Below are 24802 nucleotides of genomic sequence, written 5' to 3' on the forward strand. Positions count from 1 at the left end.
TAAGTCATTTTATTTTATAGTTTTCTTTAAGGAAATTTTATGTGATATAAAATTCAGAGGAAAAACAGGTAATTTGTGCTAAAAAGAAAAGGATATTGAAAATCATTGATACAGAACAGTTTCCTTAGCCCAGGTTCCCATTATTCAAAGGCCCAAACGTTAGGGGAAAAATATATTGGTTAAAAAAAGAAACTTTCCAAGTCTTGGATTATGCTGCCAATTTCCTAACATCTCTCAAACAAGGAGCATCTGGCCTTGGTGTGCTTTATACCTCTTGGTAAATATCTTTAGGCCCAGCACTCGTGTCAGCCAGCCTTGGTTTGAAGCTTGACCTGCTGTGGACATCTTGAAACCTAGCATAAGTAGTAACTATCTGCAGATTGCTTTGTAGCTCATGCCAAGTGGCCCCGGCAGGGCACAGCAACCGCTGACCTTGGCCTGCACCTCATGGAAGGCTCTATAGATGGTGGACCTGGTGGGCAGCTTCAGACCTTGCCAAAGCGTTACCTCCACAAGTGACACACTCAAGAGGTGGACTCAGCGGACAACAGAGCTCTGCTGAAGTGAGTCCTGCTCCATTGGGTTGGTCCCTGCACAGCATGTCCTCCATGGTGGTTGCAGAAATTCCTTGAATCCAACTGGCCTGGAGGAAAGTCTCTCTCATTGACACACTAACAGCAGTCAAGACAACTACAATAGGAGGGTGCACTCAGTCCACATGGGGAGTGCCCATGGAAAGCCCAGCTCAGGTGACCAGGGAAGCTGCACCACTGGGCCCTAGAGGATACCTACTACATAAGGTTACCTAAAACATTATGTCACTCTAGCAAGACTCGGAGATGTAGAAGCTGTACCCTAATGCATAGGCACAAACACAGGGAAGTAGTCATAGTGAGGACAAAGAAGCATGGCCCAAATGAAAGAATAGAATAAAACTCCAGAAAAAGAACTAAAGAAAACGGAGAAAGACCATATACTAGATGCTAAGTTCGTATAACACTGGTTATAAGGATGCTCAATGAACTTAAGGGAAGAGTAAATGAACTTAGTGAGAGCTTCGACAGCATAAAAAGGACACAGAAACCGTAAGAAAGAACCAGTCATAAATGAAGGATACACTAACTGAAACGAAGACTAATTTAGAGGAAATCAACAGTAGAATAGATGAAACCAAGAATCAAATCAGTGATTTGGAATATGAAGAAGCAAAACACACCCAATCAGAACAGCAAAAGGAAAAAGAGGATAATATAAGAAGCCTCTGGGACATACCAACATTCACATCATGGGGCCACTGGAAGGAGAAGAAAGAAAGCAAGGAATTGAAAACCTATTTGAAAAGAATCACAGAAAACTTCTGTAACCTGGTGATGACAATAGTCATGCAAGTCCAGAAAGTACAGAGAGTCCCAAACAAGATGAACTCAAAGAGGCCCATACCAAGACACATCATAATTAAAATGTCAAAGGCTAAAGACAAAGAGAATCTTAAAAGCAGCAAGAGAAAAGCAGTCAAGTTACCTACAAGAGAGCTTCCATGAGATTGTCAACTGGTTTCTCAACAGAAACTTTGCAGGTCAGGTGGGATTGGCACAAGGTATTCAAATAGATGAAAAGCAAAGACCCAGCAAAACTATTATTTAGAACTGAAGGACATAATAAAGAGCTTCCTAAACAGGGGGGAAAAAAGCAGAACAGAAACAGACTCAGATACAGAGAACATTTTGATGGTTGTCAGATGGGAGGAGGTTTGGGATGGGTGAAAAGGGGGAAGGGATTAAGAAGTACAGATTGGTAGTTACAGAAAAGTCATGGGGATGTAAATTACAGCATAGGGAACATAGTAATATTCTAATAATTGTGTGTGGTCTCCGATGGGTGCTAGATTTTTAGGGGTGATCACTTTGTAAGTTATATAAATGTCAAATTACTGGATTGTACACCTGAAACAAAGTTATTATTATTATCATGTTTTGTTTTTTTACAAAATCAAGCTTCCCAAGGAAACAGTTGTACAAAAATGGGGAGGGAAAGTCCATATTTATATGTTATTACCTGCATAGCAGTTTGTATATATACAGTGTTTATATATCTTTGATCTCATTTGATCCTCACTACAATCCTGAAGGAGGGAGAGGGAAAAGGATAGACAAGGCAAGTATTTTTAGCCTTTCTGCATGTGAAGAAATTAAGGATGCAAGAGGTAGAAACTTGCCTAAGATCACACATGTAGTAAAAACATGTGAGACTTGGTTTCTAACTGTGGCATGTAATTCCTAGTATTCTTTTCATTATTTGCTTCTGTGTAATGGAATGGTACAGTGTTACCAATAGTTGATACAGATACACTTAGCATACTATAGTTTAGTTTGTTTTTGGTTTGAAAGTCAAATCTAAGGTGTAGCCTACTATAAAAAATGTTTTCCAGTCCACAGAGCATTTTCTTCACATTCATTATCTCATCTGATCCTCTTTCTCTTATTTTACATAAAAGGACACAAAGTATTTAGAAGTTAAATATCCTGTTCAAGGTGTAATAGAGTTAGGCATTTATAATGCAGTGTATTTTCGAGTCTGCAGATTGTTAATTTCCTGTAAAAGATTTTTCAGTCTCAAATCTGGAAAAATTCTCAAGTGTTATCTCCTAAGTAATTATCAAACTTATATTTTCAGTTTTTCTTCTACTTTCCCCTTGCTCTTTCTGTTCCTAGATATACCTTTACTATTAAAACTTTAATATTTATTACACTGGCACAAAATAACAATATTAGAAAGTTGAAATGAAAAATGATAATTTTCTTGCCTTGTCACATCAATTATATTCTAGCTCTTGCCAAAGTCACTACATACCCTTTCTAATGATATCATGATACAATTTTATATGTTTTGATAAGATTTCTACTAACTTATTAACCTCCAAGAATTTATTGAGTTAATAAAGAACTATAGTAGTGGTAAATGGAGAGAAAAAATTATTACGTAATTTAATTTACTACATTTAGTTTTCTGAGTGTGTTTTCCTCTAAAACAGATGCTACAGATTATATTAATATATACTAACAATGAAACTTTTTACTCTTTTTTTCTCCTAACAAGCTAAAAATATGTGAGGTATTTTATTTAGGGCTTGCTATTATTTTCTGTTATTGATTATCTTTACTGAATATTATGCTTGCCTTCTTAAAATGTCTTTTAAATATCTTTAGAATACTTACGGTTAACGTATACAACACAAAATTTACTATTTAATCCTTTTTCTAAATAACTATTTTTACTATTTTTATAATATTTACTGTTTTAATTCTTTTTAAGTATACAATTCAGTTGTATTAGTTACATTCATAGTGTTATGCATTGATCACCATTATCTATGCAGAAATTTTTAAACATCCCAAATAAAAACTCTGTACCCATTAAGCAATAAACTTCATTTCTTCCTTCCCCATTAACTTCTACTATAATTTGTGTTTACGTATTTGACTCTTCAAGGTAACTCACATAAAAGAACAAAGCTTTTTAAATGTCTTAATTGAAAATTTTTTCTGATTTTATATTTTTGAAGGATGACAGCATGGAAGAAAAACCATTAAAAATAAAAGGAAAGGACTCCTCAGAGAAGAAACGGAAACGGAAGCTAGAAAAAGTAGAACGGCTCTTTGGAGAAGGAAAACAGAAGTCCAAAGAGTTAAAGAAAATGGATAAACCTAAAAAGAAGAAATTAAAATTAAGTGCAGAAAAATCAAAAGAGCTGAACAAACTGGCCAAGAAACTAGCAAAAGAAGAAGAGAGGAAGAAAAAGAAGGAAAAGGCTGCTGCAGCCAAAGTTGAGCTTATGAAAGAGAATACTGAGAAGAAGAGAGAGAAGAAGGTGTTGGACATTCCCTCAAAGTATGACTGGTCAGGAGCAGAGGAATCTGATGATGAGAATGCTGTGTGTGCAGCACAAAACTGCCAACGGCCCTGCAAAGACAAGGTGAGTTCTGAAGAGATGTAGCGCAAGTGTGAGAGAGGACAAGGAGCAGCAGGTGTACAGACAGACATATGTTTAACATCATGGTAGTTTGTTTTTGATCCCAGGGTTTGTGCTTCCAACATATTTTCTACAGTTCCTATAAACTGTTTTCGAATTATGAGGCTCTTAGATCAGTGTGCTTTAGTAGAAGAAATTCTGTATTTTAAAATTTATATATTTAGTGAACATAATGAGGCAAGAGCAGAGAGGAGTTATGTGATAACCTAGGGCAGCAGTGTATTTCATATGCAGTTGGCATAAAAAACTTCAAAATAGTCTTAGCCTTCCCCATGGGGTGACTCAGAGAACTAAATACTTTGTTAATTAGCCACAGTGCCCTGAAAATATGCTTGGCCTGTATTCTGAGAGCTCTGGCAAATTGCATTAAAATTTGTTCTAATAACCTAAAACTCAGGGGTGAAGTCTTCCCTTTTTGCCTGGGGTGTCTTATCTATTACTCAGGCCTATGTGCACTCTCCTAAATGGAATATGATGTTTTGAAATCCCTTGTAAAAAATAGTTAAGACCTTTAAAGGTAATGTTTAAAAAATTTTACTCCTTAATTTTAAGTATAGTAATTGTGTATAGTGGCCATCCTTTAGGTAGTATTAATGTTCTCAGAAAGATGAATGGACTTCATGAAAAAATCTCAGTTCATAAGATCACTGGAGATATCAATTATGGTTCCTATCAAGGTTATTAGTAAGTTCATAGTTTTAATTTTATTATGCTCATTATATGATTTGGTATTTAGAATTTTAATAGCTTCTCAGTTTGAATATATGAACAGAATAAATACAACTGCATCATTATTTCCTCAGTTCCCTCCTTAATCAAATATTGATAGAGCTTGAAAAAGTCACATCATCCAGGGGGTTTCATTTTGTAAATTATGAAACCAGGACTCAATGAAGAAAAGTGATGTGACCAAAGTCACAGAGCTAATTAGTGGCAAGAGCAAAAGTAGAACCGTGGTTACCTGGTCCCAGAGACCAGGTTCTCTCCACTAATAGCCTCAGCCCAGCATTAATTGAGGTGTAAAAATACAAAATCACATTTCAAAACTTAATGGCACTTATATTTAAATTATATTTGTTAAAGTTTTTCCACTCATTTTTGGCAAATGAATATGTAGGAAAATGTATATCCCATAGTCTGACCTTCCAACGACACCCATTTTTGTGTGTTTACTTTCAGTCCCTTTTTATATGATTTATTTTATATCATGTCATACTGTCTATTCACTTTGGTATCTTTTTTAATTTCATAAGCATTTTTATATACTTTAAACATTTTAGTAGATGTATGTGTGTGTTATTTTTATTTTTATTTTTTTAAAAGATTTTATTTATTTATCTTTAGAGAGGAAGGGAAGGAGAGAAGGAGAGAAATGTCAATGTATGGTTGCTTCTTGTGAGTCCCCTGCTGGGAACTGGCCTGCAACCCAGGCATGTGCCCTGACTGGGAATCGAACCGCGATCGTGTAGTTCATAGGCCTGCGCTCAATCCACTGAGCTACAGACCAGCCAGGGTTATTTTTATTTTTTATATTGAATTTATTCTCATCTGAATTTGTTATTAAAGAGGCTGATGAAAGGTTAACTGTTTTTCCTTGGGTATTAGCAGCTCAATGTTGGCAGAACTTCTCCCTTTCTCCTTTAACTAATTTTATGGCAGTTTTGGGACTGTCAGCAAAATACGTTTCTTTTTCAAGCTTGTCTATTATCTGTATAGTTTTTATATCTGGTATGATCCTATTAACCTTCTCTTTTCCTCCTTTTATCTTCTTGTAGCATATAAACACTACACGTAGTTTTTTTTCTTTGTTATAAAATTTTTAAATTAACTTGCTTATTCTCAGGGTTATGAGAATAAGTTAGATAATCTCTACAAAAGCACTTGTTAACCAGATGTGCAATGTAAGGGTTAAAGTGTGATCATTATTATTAAATGAGCCCTAAGATTTGCTCCTACCAGTATAGGTAATTTTGTAAAGAAATTTAGAAAGTTACCTACATTGCGATGGAGCAAAAAGAGATTTAATCTTTAGAGAAAATGTCTATTTTAAACTGTTAAAACACATACAAAGGTGAGGAGTGTGTACCTTAAGCTGTCATTAGCTTACATAAAAGAAGCTTAGTAAATACTGTATTTCTGTAATGTATATTTAATTTTAAAAAATTATTTCAGATTTTAAACATTTTGCTCATCATTGGTATTTTGCAATTTTTGTCGTTCTTCAGGTTTGTTCCTGACACCAGTTTCACTATATAAAACGTATATTTCTTTATAAGCTTTGTATTGAATTTGATAACTTTCTCAGTTTGAAGTATAATATTTGTCTAAGAAGATCTAAATTCGTGTATGGCACACATCTCAGAACAAAATATTGACAAGAAAAGAATGCTTTTTGGGTAGTTTATCTTTTTTAAAAATAACATGCAGTAAAAAATAATTTATGGTTCATTCATATTTAGATAAATATATATTTACCATTTTTCTAACCAATTACTGTTTCCCCAAAATGTGCAGACTGAGAAAACTTTGAAGAATTACCTAAATGTTACCCAGCCTCAATTTCAAAATATTTTGGAAAGAGAAAGGGAAAGTATCAGAATAGAATTTTTTAAAAACTGTCTCTCCCATCATATTCTGACTTGCTTGCAACTTTCTTACTCCTTCCACTGAAATTCTGTGTCTTAAGAAACCCATCAGTCTTGGGCAGACTGAGAGAACCTGGTCACTGAATCCTGAGAGCACCAAAAAAAGTAGATAAAAGGATTCTGAATATATGCTATATTGTCCTTCATCAAGTGAATTTAAAAAATTTTCAAATCTGACCTTTGCAAGGAACCTTGGTACCAAAGAGATTGAATGCCAAAATTCCAAAAGCTCAGTTGGGTAACTGAGCTAAGAATATCATGAAGTCACCAGGCTTTTTTATCCCCATTGCAGTAATATGCTTTAAGAATTGAACAAAATATATGCCAAGTATTTTTAAGTATAAATATAAACCATGTAGCAAAACATGAATGTCAAACTTGTATTATTTCCTCTATTAATATAGTTCTCTTTTAAACACATTTTCTGAAATCCAAACCTAGTAAATTGTTTGTTTTATAATGTTTTCTCTGGTATTAGTTAATATTTAAAGAGCTCATAGTTATGAAGTTTTTACAGTTATTTTTATAATTTGATAAATACATCTCCCAGAAGGGAGATGACTATTAGAACTTAATAGGCAGTTGGCCAGATTCTATGTTCTTGAGTTTTCAGGCTATTATATAGTCTGTCATGGTATGCCAAAATCTTATGTGGATCTGGATTGACACTCCAAACTTGAGTTTGCTTTATGATCCTGTGTGGGCCTTTTCACACAACTAGAGTTTGATTGTTAGTAGAGGGACATGATAAAAAGATAATAAGAGAAGGAATGTTTTTTCCCTGTTAGAGTATCAGGGTACATTGTTATGTAACCTGTGGTCTGGGATAGAGTTTGTGTATCAATGAGTATATTAAGAAAAGTTAAGTATTCTTTCAGAATCCAGTGGAAAAGCTAGGTTTGAGAATGTACCTCTAGCCAAAATCACAAAAGGGAAAATGTCTTCCTTATTCTAAGGAGAGTGATCAATTTAATTTTGGGAAATAGGGAGCTAGTGAGTAAAGTGCAGATACAGGTTTTAAAAGACATGAGACCAATTTTCTTAGCAAATACAGATAGATTGGTGACTTTCTTATCCTATGGATTACTATGAATGGGACTGGTGTGGAGGGTTCAGAGGTGTAATCATAGACAGGATAATATCCCAAATCTGGGCAGTCTAAAGAAACCATATATCTTTCCAATTCCCTTTTTCACTCCAAATAGCCAAAACATTTATCTTGAGTTCACCTACTACTGAATTAGCACTTTATAAACCTTCACCTGCTCTCAGGACTTTTCTTTTTATTTTGTTGCACAGAGGTCAGTATCTTCCTTTTCTATCTCTGATATAGTTTGCCACAAAGGAACATTTTGATCAATTATTTTCTTTATTGCAGACTTCAGAAAATAAATATTACACAAATCGAGAAAAAAATTATTTTAGGAAGGAGTTGTTCAATTGCTCTATTTACAGAGAGCAGTATCACCAAGTGACAGTGATCACATTTAGAATAAGATTTACCTGGGGGTTGATTAAAATGTTTTCTTCTGGTTTATACCCCCGAGATATTCTGAGTCTATAGGTTTGGGATGGGTATTAGCTGTACTTACAACAAACACAGCAGGTGATTCTGATGCAAAACACACATTTTGAGAAGGGGCACTGCTGCGGGCAGTTATTTAAAGATGCAGAAGTTTTTGTGGAAGGTAGGATATTGAGTAGAGCCATGAAACTTTGACACTAAAAAGGTGTTCCAGTATCCTAGGCAGTAACTAGGTGTTTTGCCATACATTATTTCATTTGATCTTTTCAGTAATTCTGTAAAGAAAATATTATCTCCATTTTACAGTGAAGAAATTAACCCTTAATGAGATTAAATGACTTGCCTCAAATTACACACATCAGAACTTAGAACTTCTGACTGAATTCAGTACTCTTTATACTACACAACATAGTTTCTTAAACTGTAGAATTTTAGAACAGGAACAATGAAAGCAGAAAGGTTATTTTGACAAACGATTTCTCCCACCCATTAATAAAACCTTAAAACTAATAACATGACTATCATAGTTCTGATAATTTTTAATAATACATGGAAGTTAATTTGGAAACGTATTCGCTTTCCTTGAAACTCATTTATTTAGCCAAAACCTCTTTCCTTTGTTCTTTCTCACAAGCTGTATTGAGGTACTTATTTAATCCCTTCATACTCCTTACTTTGCTATGTTATCTGGCAAAACTCCTTGTTTTAAGTGACTTCCTACCTTACCAGTGAAATGATTGACTCCTGTAGTGTGTACTGCATCTGCCATGAAATCAGCTGTGAAAACCACCACAACCACCCTCCAAGTAGAGAAATCACCTTATTTTTCACTCTAGGCCAAGGCTTCAAGTCACCAAATGACAGTGCCTTTCTAGCCTCCTATAATCAGTCTTCTTTGAAGGGTCAAAGTTTGCCTGGCATGTGCCGCTGACTTAGCAGTTATCCAGACTGATTTTAAACCTTAGAGCGATCTATTGACCTGTGTCTTTGACTGTTTTAATTGGTTAATTTGTAAGATGTGACCTCTGATATTTGCTAACTTTTTATAGGGAGTTGTATTTGTAACGGAAGAAGAGAAGAATAAAAAATATTAGTTTTAAAAGTGGCCTATGTGACTGCTTTTCTAAAAAGGTATTTAATGCTCTTAGTATTTTGGCTTATCTCTTTGAAATAAAGCTAATACACAGGATTGCCTTCACATTGTTGTGCTCTTCCTTTCTTGATTGATAATTGCATTGCCTAGAAATTGTTAATATTAGCTAAAACTACTTGGCTGCTCTATTAGAAGTTCCTTTTTTGTCAAGTTTTTCTCAAACATGTTACTGCCTCACAAGAAGTCCCAGGTAATTTATGAGGTAATGGAGTACCTAATGGGCCAAATTTTGTGGACATAGCATGGTAAAATATAGCTTTGGGGTATTAGCTTCTCAACTTCTTTCTTTGAAAAAGAACCCCATAAGAAGTCATTGTCTATCTCTGGACATCCTGATTTTTGCTATCATTTATCAAGAAAGCTTTTTGGTTTGCTTTTATTTTAGGCTTAATGATTATGTAACCTAAACATTTCCCAATCTTGTTTCTTACAGGTAGACTGGGTACAATGTGATGGTGGCTGTGATGAGTGGTTTCATCAAGTTTGTGTGGGTGTGTCTCCAGAAATGGCTGAAAATGAAGATTACATCTGTATAAACTGTGCAAAGAAGCAGGGGCCAGATAGCCCAGGTCAAGCACCAGCTTCTTCCTTCATAATGAGCTACAAATTACCAATGGAGGATCTTAAGGAGACCAGTTAGCAGATGCTGAGTTAGTTTGGGACATGGAGAAAATGGACCACATTAAGACCTCAGTCATAAAATTGAGTGAGTTAGATCCACTCATAATGTTGCTTCCAAAGACAAATGGCCTTCAAAGAAAGTCCTGTAGCTGACTTCCTTATTGCATGGACTGTGTGATCTCCATTCTGTATCAACACATCTGTGCAGAGGATGTCTTCTTTGGTATAGCAGCCAATATTTGAGTTCATGTCTTTTTTGAGTATGATTTGTTACATTAAGGCCAGGCATTTGAGCTCCAGGGTGGTTGGTTGGGATTAATACATTGGTGTTCCAGCAGGGCATGTAGGGATGTGTGTCTTAATGGCCAGTTGATATTAATTAGAGGTTTACCACCTAGAGGCCACACCCTCTGGAGGTGCTGATTACTTGGATCTCCTTAGGATAGTTACAGAGGAGTCAAAGCACCGCTTTCCCCCCACTGTTACGTGGTATCTAATGCCCTGAAAATATAGCTAGGAAAAGAACAGGGCCAAAGTTTACTCTTGTTAGAAGTCATGGGATACTAGTGCCGCCTAGACCTCAGCTACTTTGTGCTGGTTTGTACCAAGAAGAAACCCCCAAAAGATAGGCAGATCACCTTATCTCCCTAAGAAGGAGAATGTCTTATAATTCAGAAATCTGAATAGATTGTATTCTGATAAGAGAGCTTTTCTTATTTCAAGACTAAGTAGCCTTTTGTTTTGGCTTAGAGAAGAGCAGGTACATGGATCCAGCCCTCTGCAAAAGAAAGGACAAGTTAATGTTTTACTGAGCCACAGTGATGCATGCGTTTTGGGAAAACTTTCATTCACAAGTATACTAGTTACCACCAGGTTTCAGGCATGGCCATGAGCAAAACCAGCAAGTAACAGCTTTTTGCCTGGCAGCCCTGACACCAATGTCTGCTGTTTCCAATACTGGCCATTTCTGACCATGGCACACAGCAGATGCTATTGAATGACACCATGCTTCATCACAGGGTGTGGGATTGTAGGACTTCTGGGTGATGAAGTTGTTTTACTAAGTCCATTTTTTAAAAAAGAAAAAAGGACCTGTTTTTACTTTTTTCTAAATGTCTCTGACTACTGACTGTTCTATAAATAGATTATTTTTCCTTTTTTAATATACATATATGAATATATAAATATATATATTTACTGTTACCAGCAGCATATGACAGAGTTTCAGCATCAGAAATCCATTTGGGGACTGGATTGCTCTTTTTTGCTTTTCAATAAAGAAATCCCATTTCTCCTTGTAATACAAGGAGTTAGCACTTCCTTCTCCATCCTGGCCTAACCAGAGCTTCCATCTTGTTTTTGTTTAAATAAATAATTATATTTCCTTTGTGCGTTGGGTCTTGTCCCTGTCTGTTGGGAATCTTGGTCTTACTATATGATGGCTGTTTTTTCTATGTGAATGTGTGAAACTATGGTGCTGTGGCCTCTTCTGTTGTGTTCTCTGTTCTTGTTAAGGTGTTAGGTAAGCTGTGTGAAAATTCTTAATAGAAGGGGACTAATTTTTTTCAAAGAAAAACTAACTAAAAATACTTTGTTACTATTCTGTGTCTCTTTTATTTGGTTTAAAAACTGTCATTTGACTTAAATTCATAAGTTTTACTTTTAAAGGGGGCAGGGTGGACCTAAAGAATAGCTTCTAGTCTCCTTCCCACTTTGCCCCAATTTATTTGAAAGAAATGTCTTTCTGGTAACTAGAACTGAAATGTACTGTCCAGTCACAGTTTGAGTGGGTATGAGGTTTAACTCAAAAGGCATCTTACAAAAAAAAATAAGCAAAACCTTTTCTATAAAATTCAATTTTTGAAAATGCTTTCTCTGTGGTTCAGACTACCAATTTTTCAGTCACTCTTCCCTTAATAACATTTTGAGTGTTTTGACCTGTTAAGTTTGTAAGCGTTGCTGTGCATGTGTCTTGAGAATATCATCTCCTCAAGTGTGTGTCATTTAAGATTTCAGTGGATATTGCAGGCTGACTAGTTAACCAATTTCATAAGTTTTCATTTTGCTGAACTATATAAAGATACTGTTCAAAAATGTCACTTGGTTGATGTTACAAAAGAAAGCACAGAATTTTTTGCCTTTTGGTCTTCTCTGTAAAAATCTTCAAATACTTGCGGGTTAAAAATTGAATGCAATTTTAAGTGATGGCTGTCTGGAATACATTTTAAAATATTCTATTTTTCTTCCTGGTCACCCAACTACTCAGCTATTAATGGAGAGGCATGAGGATGCTAAGAAAGATATCTAAAGTGCTTTGCTTCTTGGACCATGGTAGATGGATATAGGTAGCTGTTTAAGGAATGCCTTATGTTCTTAATATGGCATTTGTCTGCTAAAGACCTGAGAGAAAAATAAGAGCAGTCTCCAACCATGAAAAAGCTTCCAGTTTTTCTTCTGGCATTTTGAAACTTAATGTAGTATCATTTAATAGATACAGTGGGATTTTCTGTATTTACTTGAAAGTCTGGGAGGATTTGGTCTGACTCTAGACCATAAATTTAAACCAAGGCTGAGAAGAGCAGTTGAAATTAATGTTTTTAAGAGAGTGGGAGAAAGAAAAGTTATCATAGACAAACCAGTTTTGGAATTAATGGACTGAGACTTTATTTAGAGAAATGCTGATGCTCTAACACAAAACATTGTTTTCAGTTAGGGGGAATTACTATTTACACCATTCTTCAGTATTTTAACATTTTATATAGAAATAATTTGAAGTGTTTCTTTACCCTTTCTATCTCCTCAAAGTTGTAATTCTTCACCATTGGTATTGTAACTTAGATGTTAGTTCTTTCAAACGTATTTCTTACTACCTTCATTTTAAACTATTTTGGCAAAGATTATAGAGTGAAAAATGAAAAAACGGTAGGGCCTTGATAGTCTCAAAGGGTGGGTCATTAGAACTATGCAAACTCTAAGTTTACGAGTCCAACTAAAGCATTGGTAGTCTTGTTGGAGGAAGGAGCATTTTCCTCTCACAGATGTGTGTTTCACTTTGGTAGGTACTGCAACAAAGCCATGTTGAGTTGTAAATAAAGTTACTGCAAACCAGCTTTGCACTGCATGGTTCAAACTTGTGCCTCAATAAAATTACAAATTATTATATATCATACTTTGCGTAATTGAAAAGGGAAACATTAAATCTGATTCCTCACAATATACTTGTAATATTAGAACAATTTTTCCTGTGCTTCACTTTTGTTCTCTCCTTTTGTCTTTAGCAAGTGTCTAAGAAATTAATTGTTTTTCTTAATTTTTAGATTCTGGGTGCAATTCAGTGCATGTAAAAGAAACTCCCTGCTTGTCAATATTTTGATTCTATAGCCATTTGTGTGACATCAGCCAGTACTTAAAATAGGAAGAGGAAAGGAAAAATTGAGAAAGCCCCACTTTTAAAAGGTGATGTTATCCACTTTTTAAAGGAGAAAGTGATAATTTGCAGTGGGATTTGAAAGTGTAAATTGTAGAAAAATTAAGCTGTTCAAGTCCCACATATGACCAGGTTCAATAAAAGTTTCTGTATGAATGGGTGTGTAGTAAGTTGCTTTTGCAGTAGGTCCTTAAGTATAATTAAAAAAAAACAGGCAGTTGATTTGCTGTCCCCCTCTTTTTTAAAAAATTAAAATGTATTTTTACTTTTGGGATATGGATGTGCCAGTTGGTCTTTATTGCATGAGAAGGGAAGGATGTTAATATATTTTGAAATTGCAGTCTTCTCTTGCCTTGAATCATACCCAGCCACCACTATGCAACAAATGACATGCACTGGGAAAGGTTAGAATGTATTTTTAAACATATATCCTGCTTCTTAACTTTTGCAGTACTCCAAGGGGTCTAAACAGGAATGTCTTTGTAAACTTCAAGACCCTCTACTGATTATTCTCATACATATTTATTCACCTTGCTAGTGAGACACTTAAATATAATATGGATTCTAATTTATCAGAGTTTTGGGTGGTGCCTTATGAAAAGTATTACCTTGATTTCTTTTTATTTTCCGCATGTTTTTCATTTTTTGTTTTCTGATACAATATTAGATATGGTTATTTGTATTACATCTAAATAATAAAGAACATTTTTCCTGTGTGCTCAGGTTTCCCCCCCACTCCTCATTTACATTTGTGGCATCTCTGGTAACAAGTGAAGGAAGATTTTGTAGTGAGTTGTTAATGATCTGGAGGAAAATTAGCAAGTGTATGAGAGCCACTTTTCACCTGTGCCAAAGCGATTTCTAATACTGCATTTGCTCTCTCTAAAGTAAAGAACTGGCCTCAAATAATTTGGTCAATAGTGTCATTAACTCTCACTACATTGCTCAGAAGTGTGAAGTTGGAGAAGTGATGTCTGAAGGTTTAACCTCTATGTTCAGTAAGAATCCAGGGATGACCAGTAAACATTTCCCCACCTTTGACTCCTGAACAATTTATTCCTTTGCAGCAAACCAATAATTTGGAAAAGTAGTAAATACAGGTGACCATTGAACAGCATGGGTTTGAATTGTATGGGGTCCACTTATGCACAGGTTTTTGTTTTTGTTTTTGTTTTTTTTTTTCAGTAAGTACTGTAAATGTATTTTCCTTACACTTTCTTAACAGTTTGTTCTTTCTAGCTTGCTTTAAGAATACAGTCTCTAGCCCTGGCTCATGTATAGCTCAGTGGATTGAGTGCAGGCCTGCAAACCAAAGGATTGCAGTTCGATTCCCATTCAGGGCACATGCCTGGGTTGCAGGCCAGTTTCTGGCACGGGATGCTTGAGAGGCAACCATACATTGATATTTCTCTCCCTCTCTCCTTCCCTTCCCCTCTAAAGATAAATAAATCTTTAAAAAAATAGTTTCTAATACATGTAACACACACAGTATGTGTCACTCAACTGTTATCTGTAAAGTTTTCAGTCAACTTCAAGCCATTAATAATAGTTAACTTTGGGGGAGTCAGAAGTTATATGTGGATTTTCAACTGCATGGGAATATGCACCTTTAACCCCGGCATGTTTCAAAGGTCAAGTGTACTTTGGCCTGATGCTTAAAACTTACTTGAGAGAAGTATCGTAAATTGCACTTTTTTCTCATTGCTAAGGTTACCAGGCCCTCCAGCCATTGTTGAAAATGTTAAGGTTTGCTTGCAATGAAATTTGCCTCAGACATGAAGTGTGTGACTGTGTGTATGTATTGGGGAGAATTGGTGGGAAGAAGAGGAAAAAGTCTGGTTATCTCTTAATTTGGAAAAGAATTTTCTTGCCAACAAAGACACCTGAAATTTTATAAAGTAACACATTCTTTTGTTTTTAAAAATTGTTTGGGATCCTGTTACAGAGCAGAGGTCCAAGGGGGGGCAATATTTGGCCCACCCAGGGATGCCAAAAAAACTGTTAAAAGAACAGATACACCAGGGCCCTTGACTCCAGAGGATGGTCTGGATCCCCCCTACTAGGCCCAGTCGTCTGCCCCCAATTGGAAAGACGTCTCAATGCCAGAGATTTGTGAAAAGGAAACGAAATGTTTATTTAATACTGTTCAGACCGAATGCCTTCATTAAAATATCAAAGTCCTTTAGGGTATACACCTACACACACACACCCGCTCCCTCCCCTCCTCCTAAAACTCTCTGAGTACTGTGTATACACACACACCCCACCCCTGCCCCGCTCCCCGCTCCCTGAGTACCGTAAAGCAGGAAAAGAGCACACGTCCATTTTTCCAGGCCGCTGGTACCGTCTGCTGTGTTGACATCCAAGCAGGATCTCCAATTAATCCAAAGTCATGCAGCACCTTCCACTGGGAAGAGTTCTTTGTACCAATTTTTCCAGTCAAAGTCTCCTGCTTTCCAGGCCACTCGGCCAAAGGGAGACCCCCAAAGCCGAGTGGGCCTCTTCTACAGAAGCTGCAAGGGTCAGCACTCCACCAAAAGTGCGTGTCTTCTTCACCTGGCTGCAGGGATCTCCGTTCTGGCAAAGCTGCATGGTTTTCCTTTCACCTGGGAAAGGGGAGGGGGGTCTGCGCTCTGCCAAAACCGCGTGGCTCCCTCTTTCACCTCGCCAAGAGGGGGTCCTCAGCCCCAAAGTGCATGGCTCTTCCCAATGGCTGCCATGTCCGGGTTTAAATCCCTGCACCAATCTTTCTCTGTACCCCTATTTCTGACTCCTCCCACAATCAGTTACACCTGCCAGTATTTCTGTATTATTACAAGTTTACTGGGCTGCCATCATGAGTCTGCAGGTATTGCCCCATGTCATGGAGCCAATCTTCTCCAAGCTCCCACACAGGCGCTGTAACTTGGGGGATCTGCCCCCCAGTTACATCTTGGGGGGGGGAGTGACTTCATTCCCCTAGTTCCAAGCCTGGCCACGGCCATTTAACGTATCCAAGTGACCCACCAAAGGCTATAGATATGTTAAATGACCATGCTATGGATTAGCTGCAAGGCTGTGGCTGTACAAAACAGCCCTGCATGTTCCTGCTCCATGTGTCCCTCCCCCCCACCCACCCCGGGGGGGGGGGGGGGGGCTGAGGACATCTTATGTATTTCTCCAATATTCCTATACACTTTGATCTCTGGACACCATTCCAAATCTTTTTTGCCCCCCTCCCCCGCCTTGGTTGCGCCCTGTATCCTAATTCAGATCAAACATTTTTGTGGCGTTGGCACTGTAGTTGATACCAATAAACTGAAGGTCCAGAATCTCTTTATGCAAAGGCTAGCCATTAATTGGGAAGTCACTATGATACAAGTAAAGAACACAGTCAAATACTGTATTATGTGAGTAAATTTAGAGTGGTTTTTAGAATTTAATATTCCCATAAAGTTCCATGAAATTATGAGGCAAGGATTTTCTGTAACCTTGTGCTTGGAACTAGGTCATATATCTTGTTGCTGGAAAGAAAGGGCAACACAGGAAGCTTTAAGAATGACTTGTTGATGCTGGCTGATGAAGCATATATTAAGGAACCCTGATGAGTTGTAAGGGACATAGGAATGAAGTCAAGAATTTTTTCAGGCCTTTCATTTGTAGTTTAAAATAAAATCATTCAGAGGCCCAGATGAAGACTTCAAGGTACAGAACACTGGACTTGGGAATTAAGTAATGTGGGTTTTATAGTTTCATGACCTTATGTTAGCTTTGAGTCTTGTTTTCTGCCATGTGTGGGTTCATGTGGATACAAAGATACTTTAGTTACAGAACCTCTTTGAAAGAAGGTAAAACAGATGATGAGTTTTAAGGATGTTTCTTACTAAAAATTTATAGAATTTAAATTGTAAGATATAGATGGATTTTAGACATGTAGTCCAAATCTCCATTTAATGATAGAAAAATCTATTCGGTACTCCTGAAGAGGAACATACAGCTTATATTGAATATTTAGTCTCTTAGAAAATTCAAGTATTGGTCATTAACATTCACATTAGAGCTTACCTTCACTTGGTTCTGCATTCATGATTCATGAAGCACTTTCATGTATTCCCCAAGGCTGGCATTGTGCCCTTCTATTCAGTGCTGAGCTCTGGAGGTAAGGTGAGAGTATCAGACAAATTTTTTTTCACATACCTAACTAAGAAACTCCCTCCTCCTGAATTGACCTGGCCTTCATAATCTTTTCCCTGGCCCAAAGCATAGGCCCATTTCCTCTCCATACTAGGATGTACCCTGCTTAAAAAGGTAGGCCACCTGGACACTGGCAACTTTAATTGCCTTCCTGACCTAACCCTGCCATTTTCTCTACTTGGAGCTAAGCTTTGTTGAGACCCAAATCAGATTATTACTAATATTCTTTTTTTGAACCCAGAACAATTCAGGCATATCTAGCCTTGGTCAGTGCTCAGTGCTTCTGTTTATTTTGTAACAAATTCACTCCAGAGTTCTCATTGGAACACTGAGGATGGTTAAATTCACTTTGCTTCTCCCTGTAATTCATTGCTGCCATCCTGAAGCCTGTCCAGTGAAGTCCTCTCTCCCCATTCCAAAACCTGCTGTCAATTCTTTTCCCTATTGCTCCCCTTTCTGCCAATACTTTGCATTATAAAAACCTCACTTCCTTAAAAGTTTCCTCTTTTTCATTAACTGAAATCTGGCTCTCAGCTACACTTCCCTTAGGATTATTCCAAGTGGAGGGTGATTATTTTCTCCCTTTACTATTACAAAGTGTGAATGGATGAATTACAGAAGCTGTCGCCCTTGTATTTCTGAATTCCATTGTTACGCTTTGAGGCCTCTGCTATTCAGCAGTACCATGTAGCCTCATCACCGTTGTCTCATTACATTCGTGGACGGCTTTGATGGTTCATGGGCATCTCTACTCCTATGCCTTCCATCATTCTGGGCCATTCTCAGGGCTGACTGGTGTGATTCAGTGGATTGAGCTCCAGACTGCAAAGCAAATGGTTGCCTGGGTTGCCAACCAGTTCTCCAGTAGGGGGCACACAAGCGGCAACCACACTTTTTCATTTTTTAAAGTATATTTTATTGATTATGCTATTACAGTTGTCCGATTTTCCCTTTATTCCCCTCCGCCCTCCACACCCCATCCCAGCCACATTACCTACCCCCTTTAGTTCATGTCCATATAAGTTTTTTTGGCTTTTACATTTCCTATACTATTACTATTTCCTATACCTTTTTTTTTTTTACATTTCCTGTACTTTTACATTTCCTATACTGTTACTATTCTTAACCTCTCCCTGTCTATTTTCTACCTACCATCTATGCTGCTTATTCTCTGTACCTCTTTTCCTCTCTCTTCCCCCTCCCACTCCCCTGTTCATAAGCATGTGATCTTCATTTCTGTGGTTCTGTTTCTATTCTAGTTGTTTGCTTACTTTGCTTTTGTTTTTATTTCAGGTATGGTTTTTAATAACTCAGTTTGCTGTCATTGTTCATATTTTTTATCTTCTTTTTCTTAGATAAGTCCCTTTAACATTTCATATAATAAAGGCTTGGTGGTGATGAACCCCTTTAACTTAACCTTATCTGAGCAGCACTTCATCTGCCCTTCCATTCTAAATGAAAGCTTTGCTGGATAGAGTGATCTTGGATGTAGGTCTTTGGATTTCATGACTTGGAATACTTCTTTCCAGCCCCTTCTTGCCTGTAAGGTCTCTTTTGAGAAATCAGCTGATGGTCTTATGGGCACTCTGTTGTAAGTAACTGTCTTCTTTCCTCTTGCTGCTTTTAAGGTTCTCTGTCTTCAGTCTTGGGTAACTTAATGATGATGAGCCTTGGTGTATTCCTCTTTGGGTTCAACTTCTTTGGGACTCTGAGCCTCCTGGACTTCCTGGAAGTCTATTTCCTTTGCCAGATTGGGGAAGTTCTCCTTTATTATATGTTCAAATAAGTTTTCCACTTATTGCTCTTCCTCTTCTCCTTCTGGTACCCCTATAATTCGGATGTTGGAGTGTTTAAAGATGTCCTGGAAGTCCCTAAGCCTCTCCTCATTTTTTTTTTGAATTCTTGTTTCTTCATTCTTTTCTGGTTGAATGTTTCTTCCTTCTGGTCCACTCCCTTGATTAGAGTCCCAGTATCCTTTCCATCACTATTGGTTCCCTGTACATTTTCCTTTATTTCATTTATCATAGCCTTCATTTTTTAATCTAACTTGTGACCATATTCAATGAATTCTGTGGGCATCCTGATCACCAGTATTTTGAACTGTGCATCTGATAGGTTGGCTATCTCTTTATTGTTTAGTTGTATTTTTTCTGGAGCTTTGATCTGTTCTTTTATTTGGGCCACTTTTTTTTTTTTTTGTCTCAGTGCACCTGTTATGTGGTAAGGGGCGGAGCCTTGGGTGTTCACCAGGGCAGGGCAACTCAGTGTCTGAGTTGTGACGCTGTATGTAGAGGAGGAGTCTGAGAGGAAACAGTGGTGCTTGCTCTGCTCTCTGATGGATTTTACTCACTTCCCTCACTACCCACAAGCAAAGTAGGCCCTTTTGGTGCTGGTTCCCAGGTGGGTGGGCTTGTGTACATTCTAGGACCCTGTGGGTCTCTCCAATGAACTCTCCTGTGAGGCTGGGAGTTTCCCCTGCTGCCACCTCAACTCCCACAGTTGTTTTTAATCAGAGGTTTCAGGCTTTATACCCCTGTTTTGGGACCCCAGGTTGCAAGGTCTGTCTCACTCCCCAGATGTTCTTCTCGGTTTATCTGCACGTGAATGTGGGACAGTCCGCTTCACCACCCGCCACCTTGCTGGGTCTGCCAGCTGCTGCCTTGCCCACCTGGTCCTCCAACCACCACCTTGCTGCAAGTCCTCTTTGTCCAGCTGCCCAATTCTGCCCCTCCTACCGGACTGGATAAATGTGTCTTTTTTAACTCCTCGATTGTCAGACTTTCATACAGTTTGATTTTCTGTCAGTTCTGGTTGTTTTTTTGTTTTTAAATTGCTGCCCTTCTTTTGGTTGTGTGAGGAGGGACAGTGTGTCTACCTATGCCTCTGTCTTGGCTGGAAGTCTGAGGCAACCACAGATTGATGTTTCTCTTTCTCCCTCTCTTCCCCTCTGTCTAAAAATAAAATCTTTTAAAAAATGAAAAGATCATTTTCATACCTTAGCCAACAAATTTCAAGGCCATAGCTCGGACTCCATCAAAATCTTATTTCTGAAATGTTAAATTTTAAGATCCTCTTTGTACTTTTTAAAAATAATCCCCACTGAGAATGTTTATTGATTTTAAAGAGAGAGGAAGGAAGAGAGAGAGACATTGATGTTACAAAGAAACCTTGATCACTTGCCTCCTGTACATGTTCCCACCAAGGATCAAACTGCAGCCTATGTATGTGCTCTGACCGGGGTTGAACCAGCAACATTTTGGTGTATGGGATGATGCTCCAATCACCTGAGCCACCTGGCCAGGCCTTTCATTACTCCCTCTCAGTACAATAGCTGTGACCTCAAGAAACCTCCACTTCTGCCCTGGCCAGGTGGCTTGGTTGGAGTGTCATCCGGTACACTGAAAGTGCAGGTTCCATCCTTGGTCAGGGAACATACTTAGGTTGTAGGTTCGGGGAGTGTACAGGAAGCAGCAACCTCTGAATGATCTGAAATCAGAGGTTGAAATCTGATCTGAATTCTCTTCATCTCTGAAATCAATAAACATATCTTCAGATGAAGATTGAAAAAAAGAACCCCCCCAAAACCTCTGCTTCTTTAATCACTATTTTCTTCCAAATACGTCAGTTCACTTTGGCTTTCTTCTCCATTGGGTATAGACTCACCCATGGACTGTTGTTTCCCCATCCATGCAGAACCTATCCCTGGGTCATTTTAGCCATGTGCCACCTTTGTTGTCATGGGCTGCTGAATACTACTGACCCCACACCATTGATTCATAGCACTACAAATTGACTCAAGTAGGCAAGCTCTCAAAATAGTTCAGCAGCCCCAGTGGTTCAACAACCTCTTCCATTCTTAAAGTCTATTTCAGACTTTTATCTCTTATTAAATCCTCATCCTACCATCTCTTCCCTCAGCAGAGGCCTCCCTAACATCTAGGAAAATGAAGCTGACCAGAGAGCTCTAAGCTTCCCTAGTCACCTCTACCATCAGCATCTTCATCCATCTCAGAAGAGGTGTCTGTCCGCTGGCCAACACTGAATGTATAAACAAATGAGCAAGTCAGTGATACCATCCCATCTTAAGTCCTTAAAGCAGGGTCTGCATCCCCCAGCCTACAGACTGGTACTAGTCAGTGCCTGTTAGGAATCAGCTGCTCATCAGAAGGTGAGCTTGAATTTAATGATTTTCAATCATCCTGAAACCATCTCCCCCACTGCCCCAATCCCAGGTCCATGGAAAGTTTGTCTTCCATGAAACTGTTACCTGGTGTCAAAAAGGTTGGAGACCACTGTCTTTCTCTTCTTTAGAACTGTCAGTCTCTTCTTTATCTTCAGTGTCTCCTTTCTCCCTCATTTAGCATATAAACAGCCAGAATTTTTAAAAATTGTTGTTCAAGTACAGTTTTCTCTCTTGTACTCCCATCCTACCCCTCCCCTACTCCCCCCCCCCCCAGTTTTTGTCCATGTGTCTTATACTAGTTCCTGTAAACCCTTCCCCTTCTCCCCTAAAATTCCCTCCCCTCTCCCCTCTGGACACTGTCAGTCTGTTCTCTATTTCAGTGTCTTTGGTTAAAGTTTGCTTGTTTGTTTTTTTTTGTTGTTTAGGTTCCTGTTAAATAGATTTTTTATATTAATATTCTCCCTTCAGCCTGTATTCTGTCTTCTCTCTAATTTCCTTGGAAGCCAAGCCCCATTTGTTCTCTACTTACTTTTTGTTGTTGTTGTTCAAGTACAGTTTTCTTTCACCACCCAACCCCATCCCCACCTCCCTCCCGTTTCCACACTCCCTTGTTGTTGTCCATGTGTCCTTTATAATTGTTCCTGTAAATCCTTCACGCTTTTCCCCCATTATCCCTCCCCTCTCCCTTTGGGTCACTGTCAGGCTATTTTTAATGTCAATGTCTTTGGCTGTGCTTTGCTTGTTTGTTTGTTTGTTTTGTTGTTTAGGTTCCTGTTAATGGTGAGATCGTATGGTATTTGTCTTTCACCACCTGGCTTATTTCATTTAGCATAATGCTCTCCAGTTCCATCTATGTTGTTGCAAAAGGTAGGAGGAGCTCCTTCTTTTCTGCTGCATAGAATTTCATCATGTAAATGTACCATAGTTTTTTGATCAATTCATTTACTATGGGCACTTAAGTTGCTTCCAGCACTTGGGTATTGTAAATTGTGCTGCTATGAACATTGGGGTGCATAAATTCTTTTGGATCGGTGTTTCAGGGTTCTTAGGATATAATCCTAGCAGTGGAATTTCTGGGTCAAAAGGCAGATTCATTTTTAGTTTTCTGAGAAGATTCCATACTGTTTTCCATAGTGATTGTACCAGTCTGCAATCCCACCAACAGTGAACTAGGGTCCCCTTTTCTCCACAACCTCTCCTCATTTGTTATTTGTGTTCTCTACTTTTAAATCACTCCTTAGTCTATTATAATTTTGATTCTACCTTCAACATTTCATTGAAATTACTCTTGCTAAAGTCATCAACTAACTACATATTGCTAAACCCAGCAGACATATCAGATTTAAACACTCTTTCCTGGAGCTCTGATATCAGATCGTAGATACAATGGTTCTCAAGGTATAGTCTGAATTAGCATCAGCAACACCTAGGAATGCAAATTATTGGACCCCACCCCAAACATCCTGAAGCAGAATCTCTGGGAAAGAGCCAACAACTTGTATTTTAACAAGCCCTCCAGGAGATCGTGACACATGCTCAAGTGTGAGAATCACTAAGGGTGTGTTAGAATTCTGCATTTATATTTCAAGGATCTAACACAATGCCTAGAACTAAAGATCTAACCTAACAAAGAACTGAAATCCATCTTCCTGTAGCCTCATACATCAACCCTGATTCTTTTGAGGATATGAAGAATTCAGCTGCCTCTGTTTGGTAACCTTTTAATATTTGATGATAACCATTATTTGTATCTCCCCACCCCTCATCTACAATCTTCTGGTTAAATATTAGTTCTTTCTCATGTGCTATGACTTTGAGTAATTTCAAAATCAAACTCATTGGATTTAGCTGAACAAACTTCAACTTAATATCTAAAATATATATTCAGAACATCCTTTTAGCTTTCAAATTCTAAAGGTGGAACTAAATATCTTGTATCATCACCCCACAAGATGACTAACATTCCATTTGTACAGTTGGAGATGTATTGTGGAAACAAAATGTGATCCAAACCTTTCCACATTCTCTATCTCAAGGAACCTTGCCATAGTAACATGAAAGTAATTCTGTAAAGTGGTTTCATATACCTGAAGTGATAGTTCTCAGCACATTAGAATCACCTGGGGAGCTTTGAAAAACCATCCCAACTCCTGTCCCAGACCAGTTGAATCAGTATCTCAGAGTGGAGCCCAAGCACCAGTATTTTTTTTTTTGAACTGCTTTGTTGGGGTATAATATGAAATTTACTCTTTTTAATGTACGAGTCAATGATTTTTAGTAAACTTACAGAAGTGTGCCACCATCACCTCTTCTAACTTTAAAATGTTTTTCCATCACCCCCAAAAGAAACTTTATGACCATTCATAGTCACTCCCTTTTTCCAATCACAACCCTAGGAAGACATGAATTTACTTACATCTCTATAGATTTGCCTTTTCTAGGCCCAAGAAATAGGATTTTTAGAACCATGGTTCTAAACTCATAAGAAATCTTAATGATTTTTAAGAGCTGTTTCACGTATTTTCACATTAGTGCCTCCCACCTATGCCAACACCATCCTGTGTACAACTATCATTAGCATGACAAGATTATTAATTTCACAGTGGAATTTTCCCTTTGTACCCTTTGGTATTTGACTCTATCCCCAAGGTATTTTGAAACCTCTCTAGCCTGCTTTCTTCCCTTTGAGTCATAAATAATCAGCAATGGAAGTTATCTTAGGAGCGTTCTTCTGAGGTAATGTAGTCTACAGAAATGATTGTGATGTATTGGTGTTGACCCCATTTGTAAAGTTATGTTTATAAAGGCTTTCACATTGAAGTTCTTTTCACTAGATATTTTGCTATCTGACAACTCTGCCCAAAAGAAATTTTTGCTTTATAAATACACTAATACAAATTTTTGGGGGGGAAATATATTTTTTCTTTTTCTTTTGAATAGTGCATGCACATTTGTCTAAAAATACCAAAAAAAGAAATAAATGAAAAATACTCACCCCCCAAAATGACTGCTGTTTAGATTTAACCAAATTTACTATCATCAGAC

General features: G+C 37.7%; 1 protein-coding gene across 1 annotated transcript in view; it reads left to right on the plus strand.

Moving 5' to 3' along the window:
- The window catches only part of KDM5A (lysine demethylase 5A), a 133932-nt gene extending 120850 nt beyond the window's left edge, over window positions 1-13082 (plus strand). The window contains exons 27-28 of the mRNA XM_037064822.1: window positions 3563-3973; window positions 9787-13082. Coding sequence (XP_036920717.1) covers window positions 3563-3973; window positions 9787-9993 — 618 coding nt within the window. The 3' untranslated portion in view covers window positions 9994-13082. The remainder of the gene's footprint in view (window positions 1-3562; window positions 3974-9786) is intronic.
- The last annotated feature ends 11720 nt before the right edge of the window (window positions 13083-24802 follow it).

This window comes from Sturnira hondurensis, unplaced genomic scaffold, assembly GCF_014824575.4.
Source record: "Sturnira hondurensis isolate 20B ecotype Veracruz unplaced genomic scaffold, ASM1482457v3 Scaffold0015509, whole genome shotgun sequence".
Lineage (NCBI taxonomy): Eukaryota > Metazoa > Chordata > Mammalia > Chiroptera > Phyllostomidae > Sturnira > Sturnira hondurensis.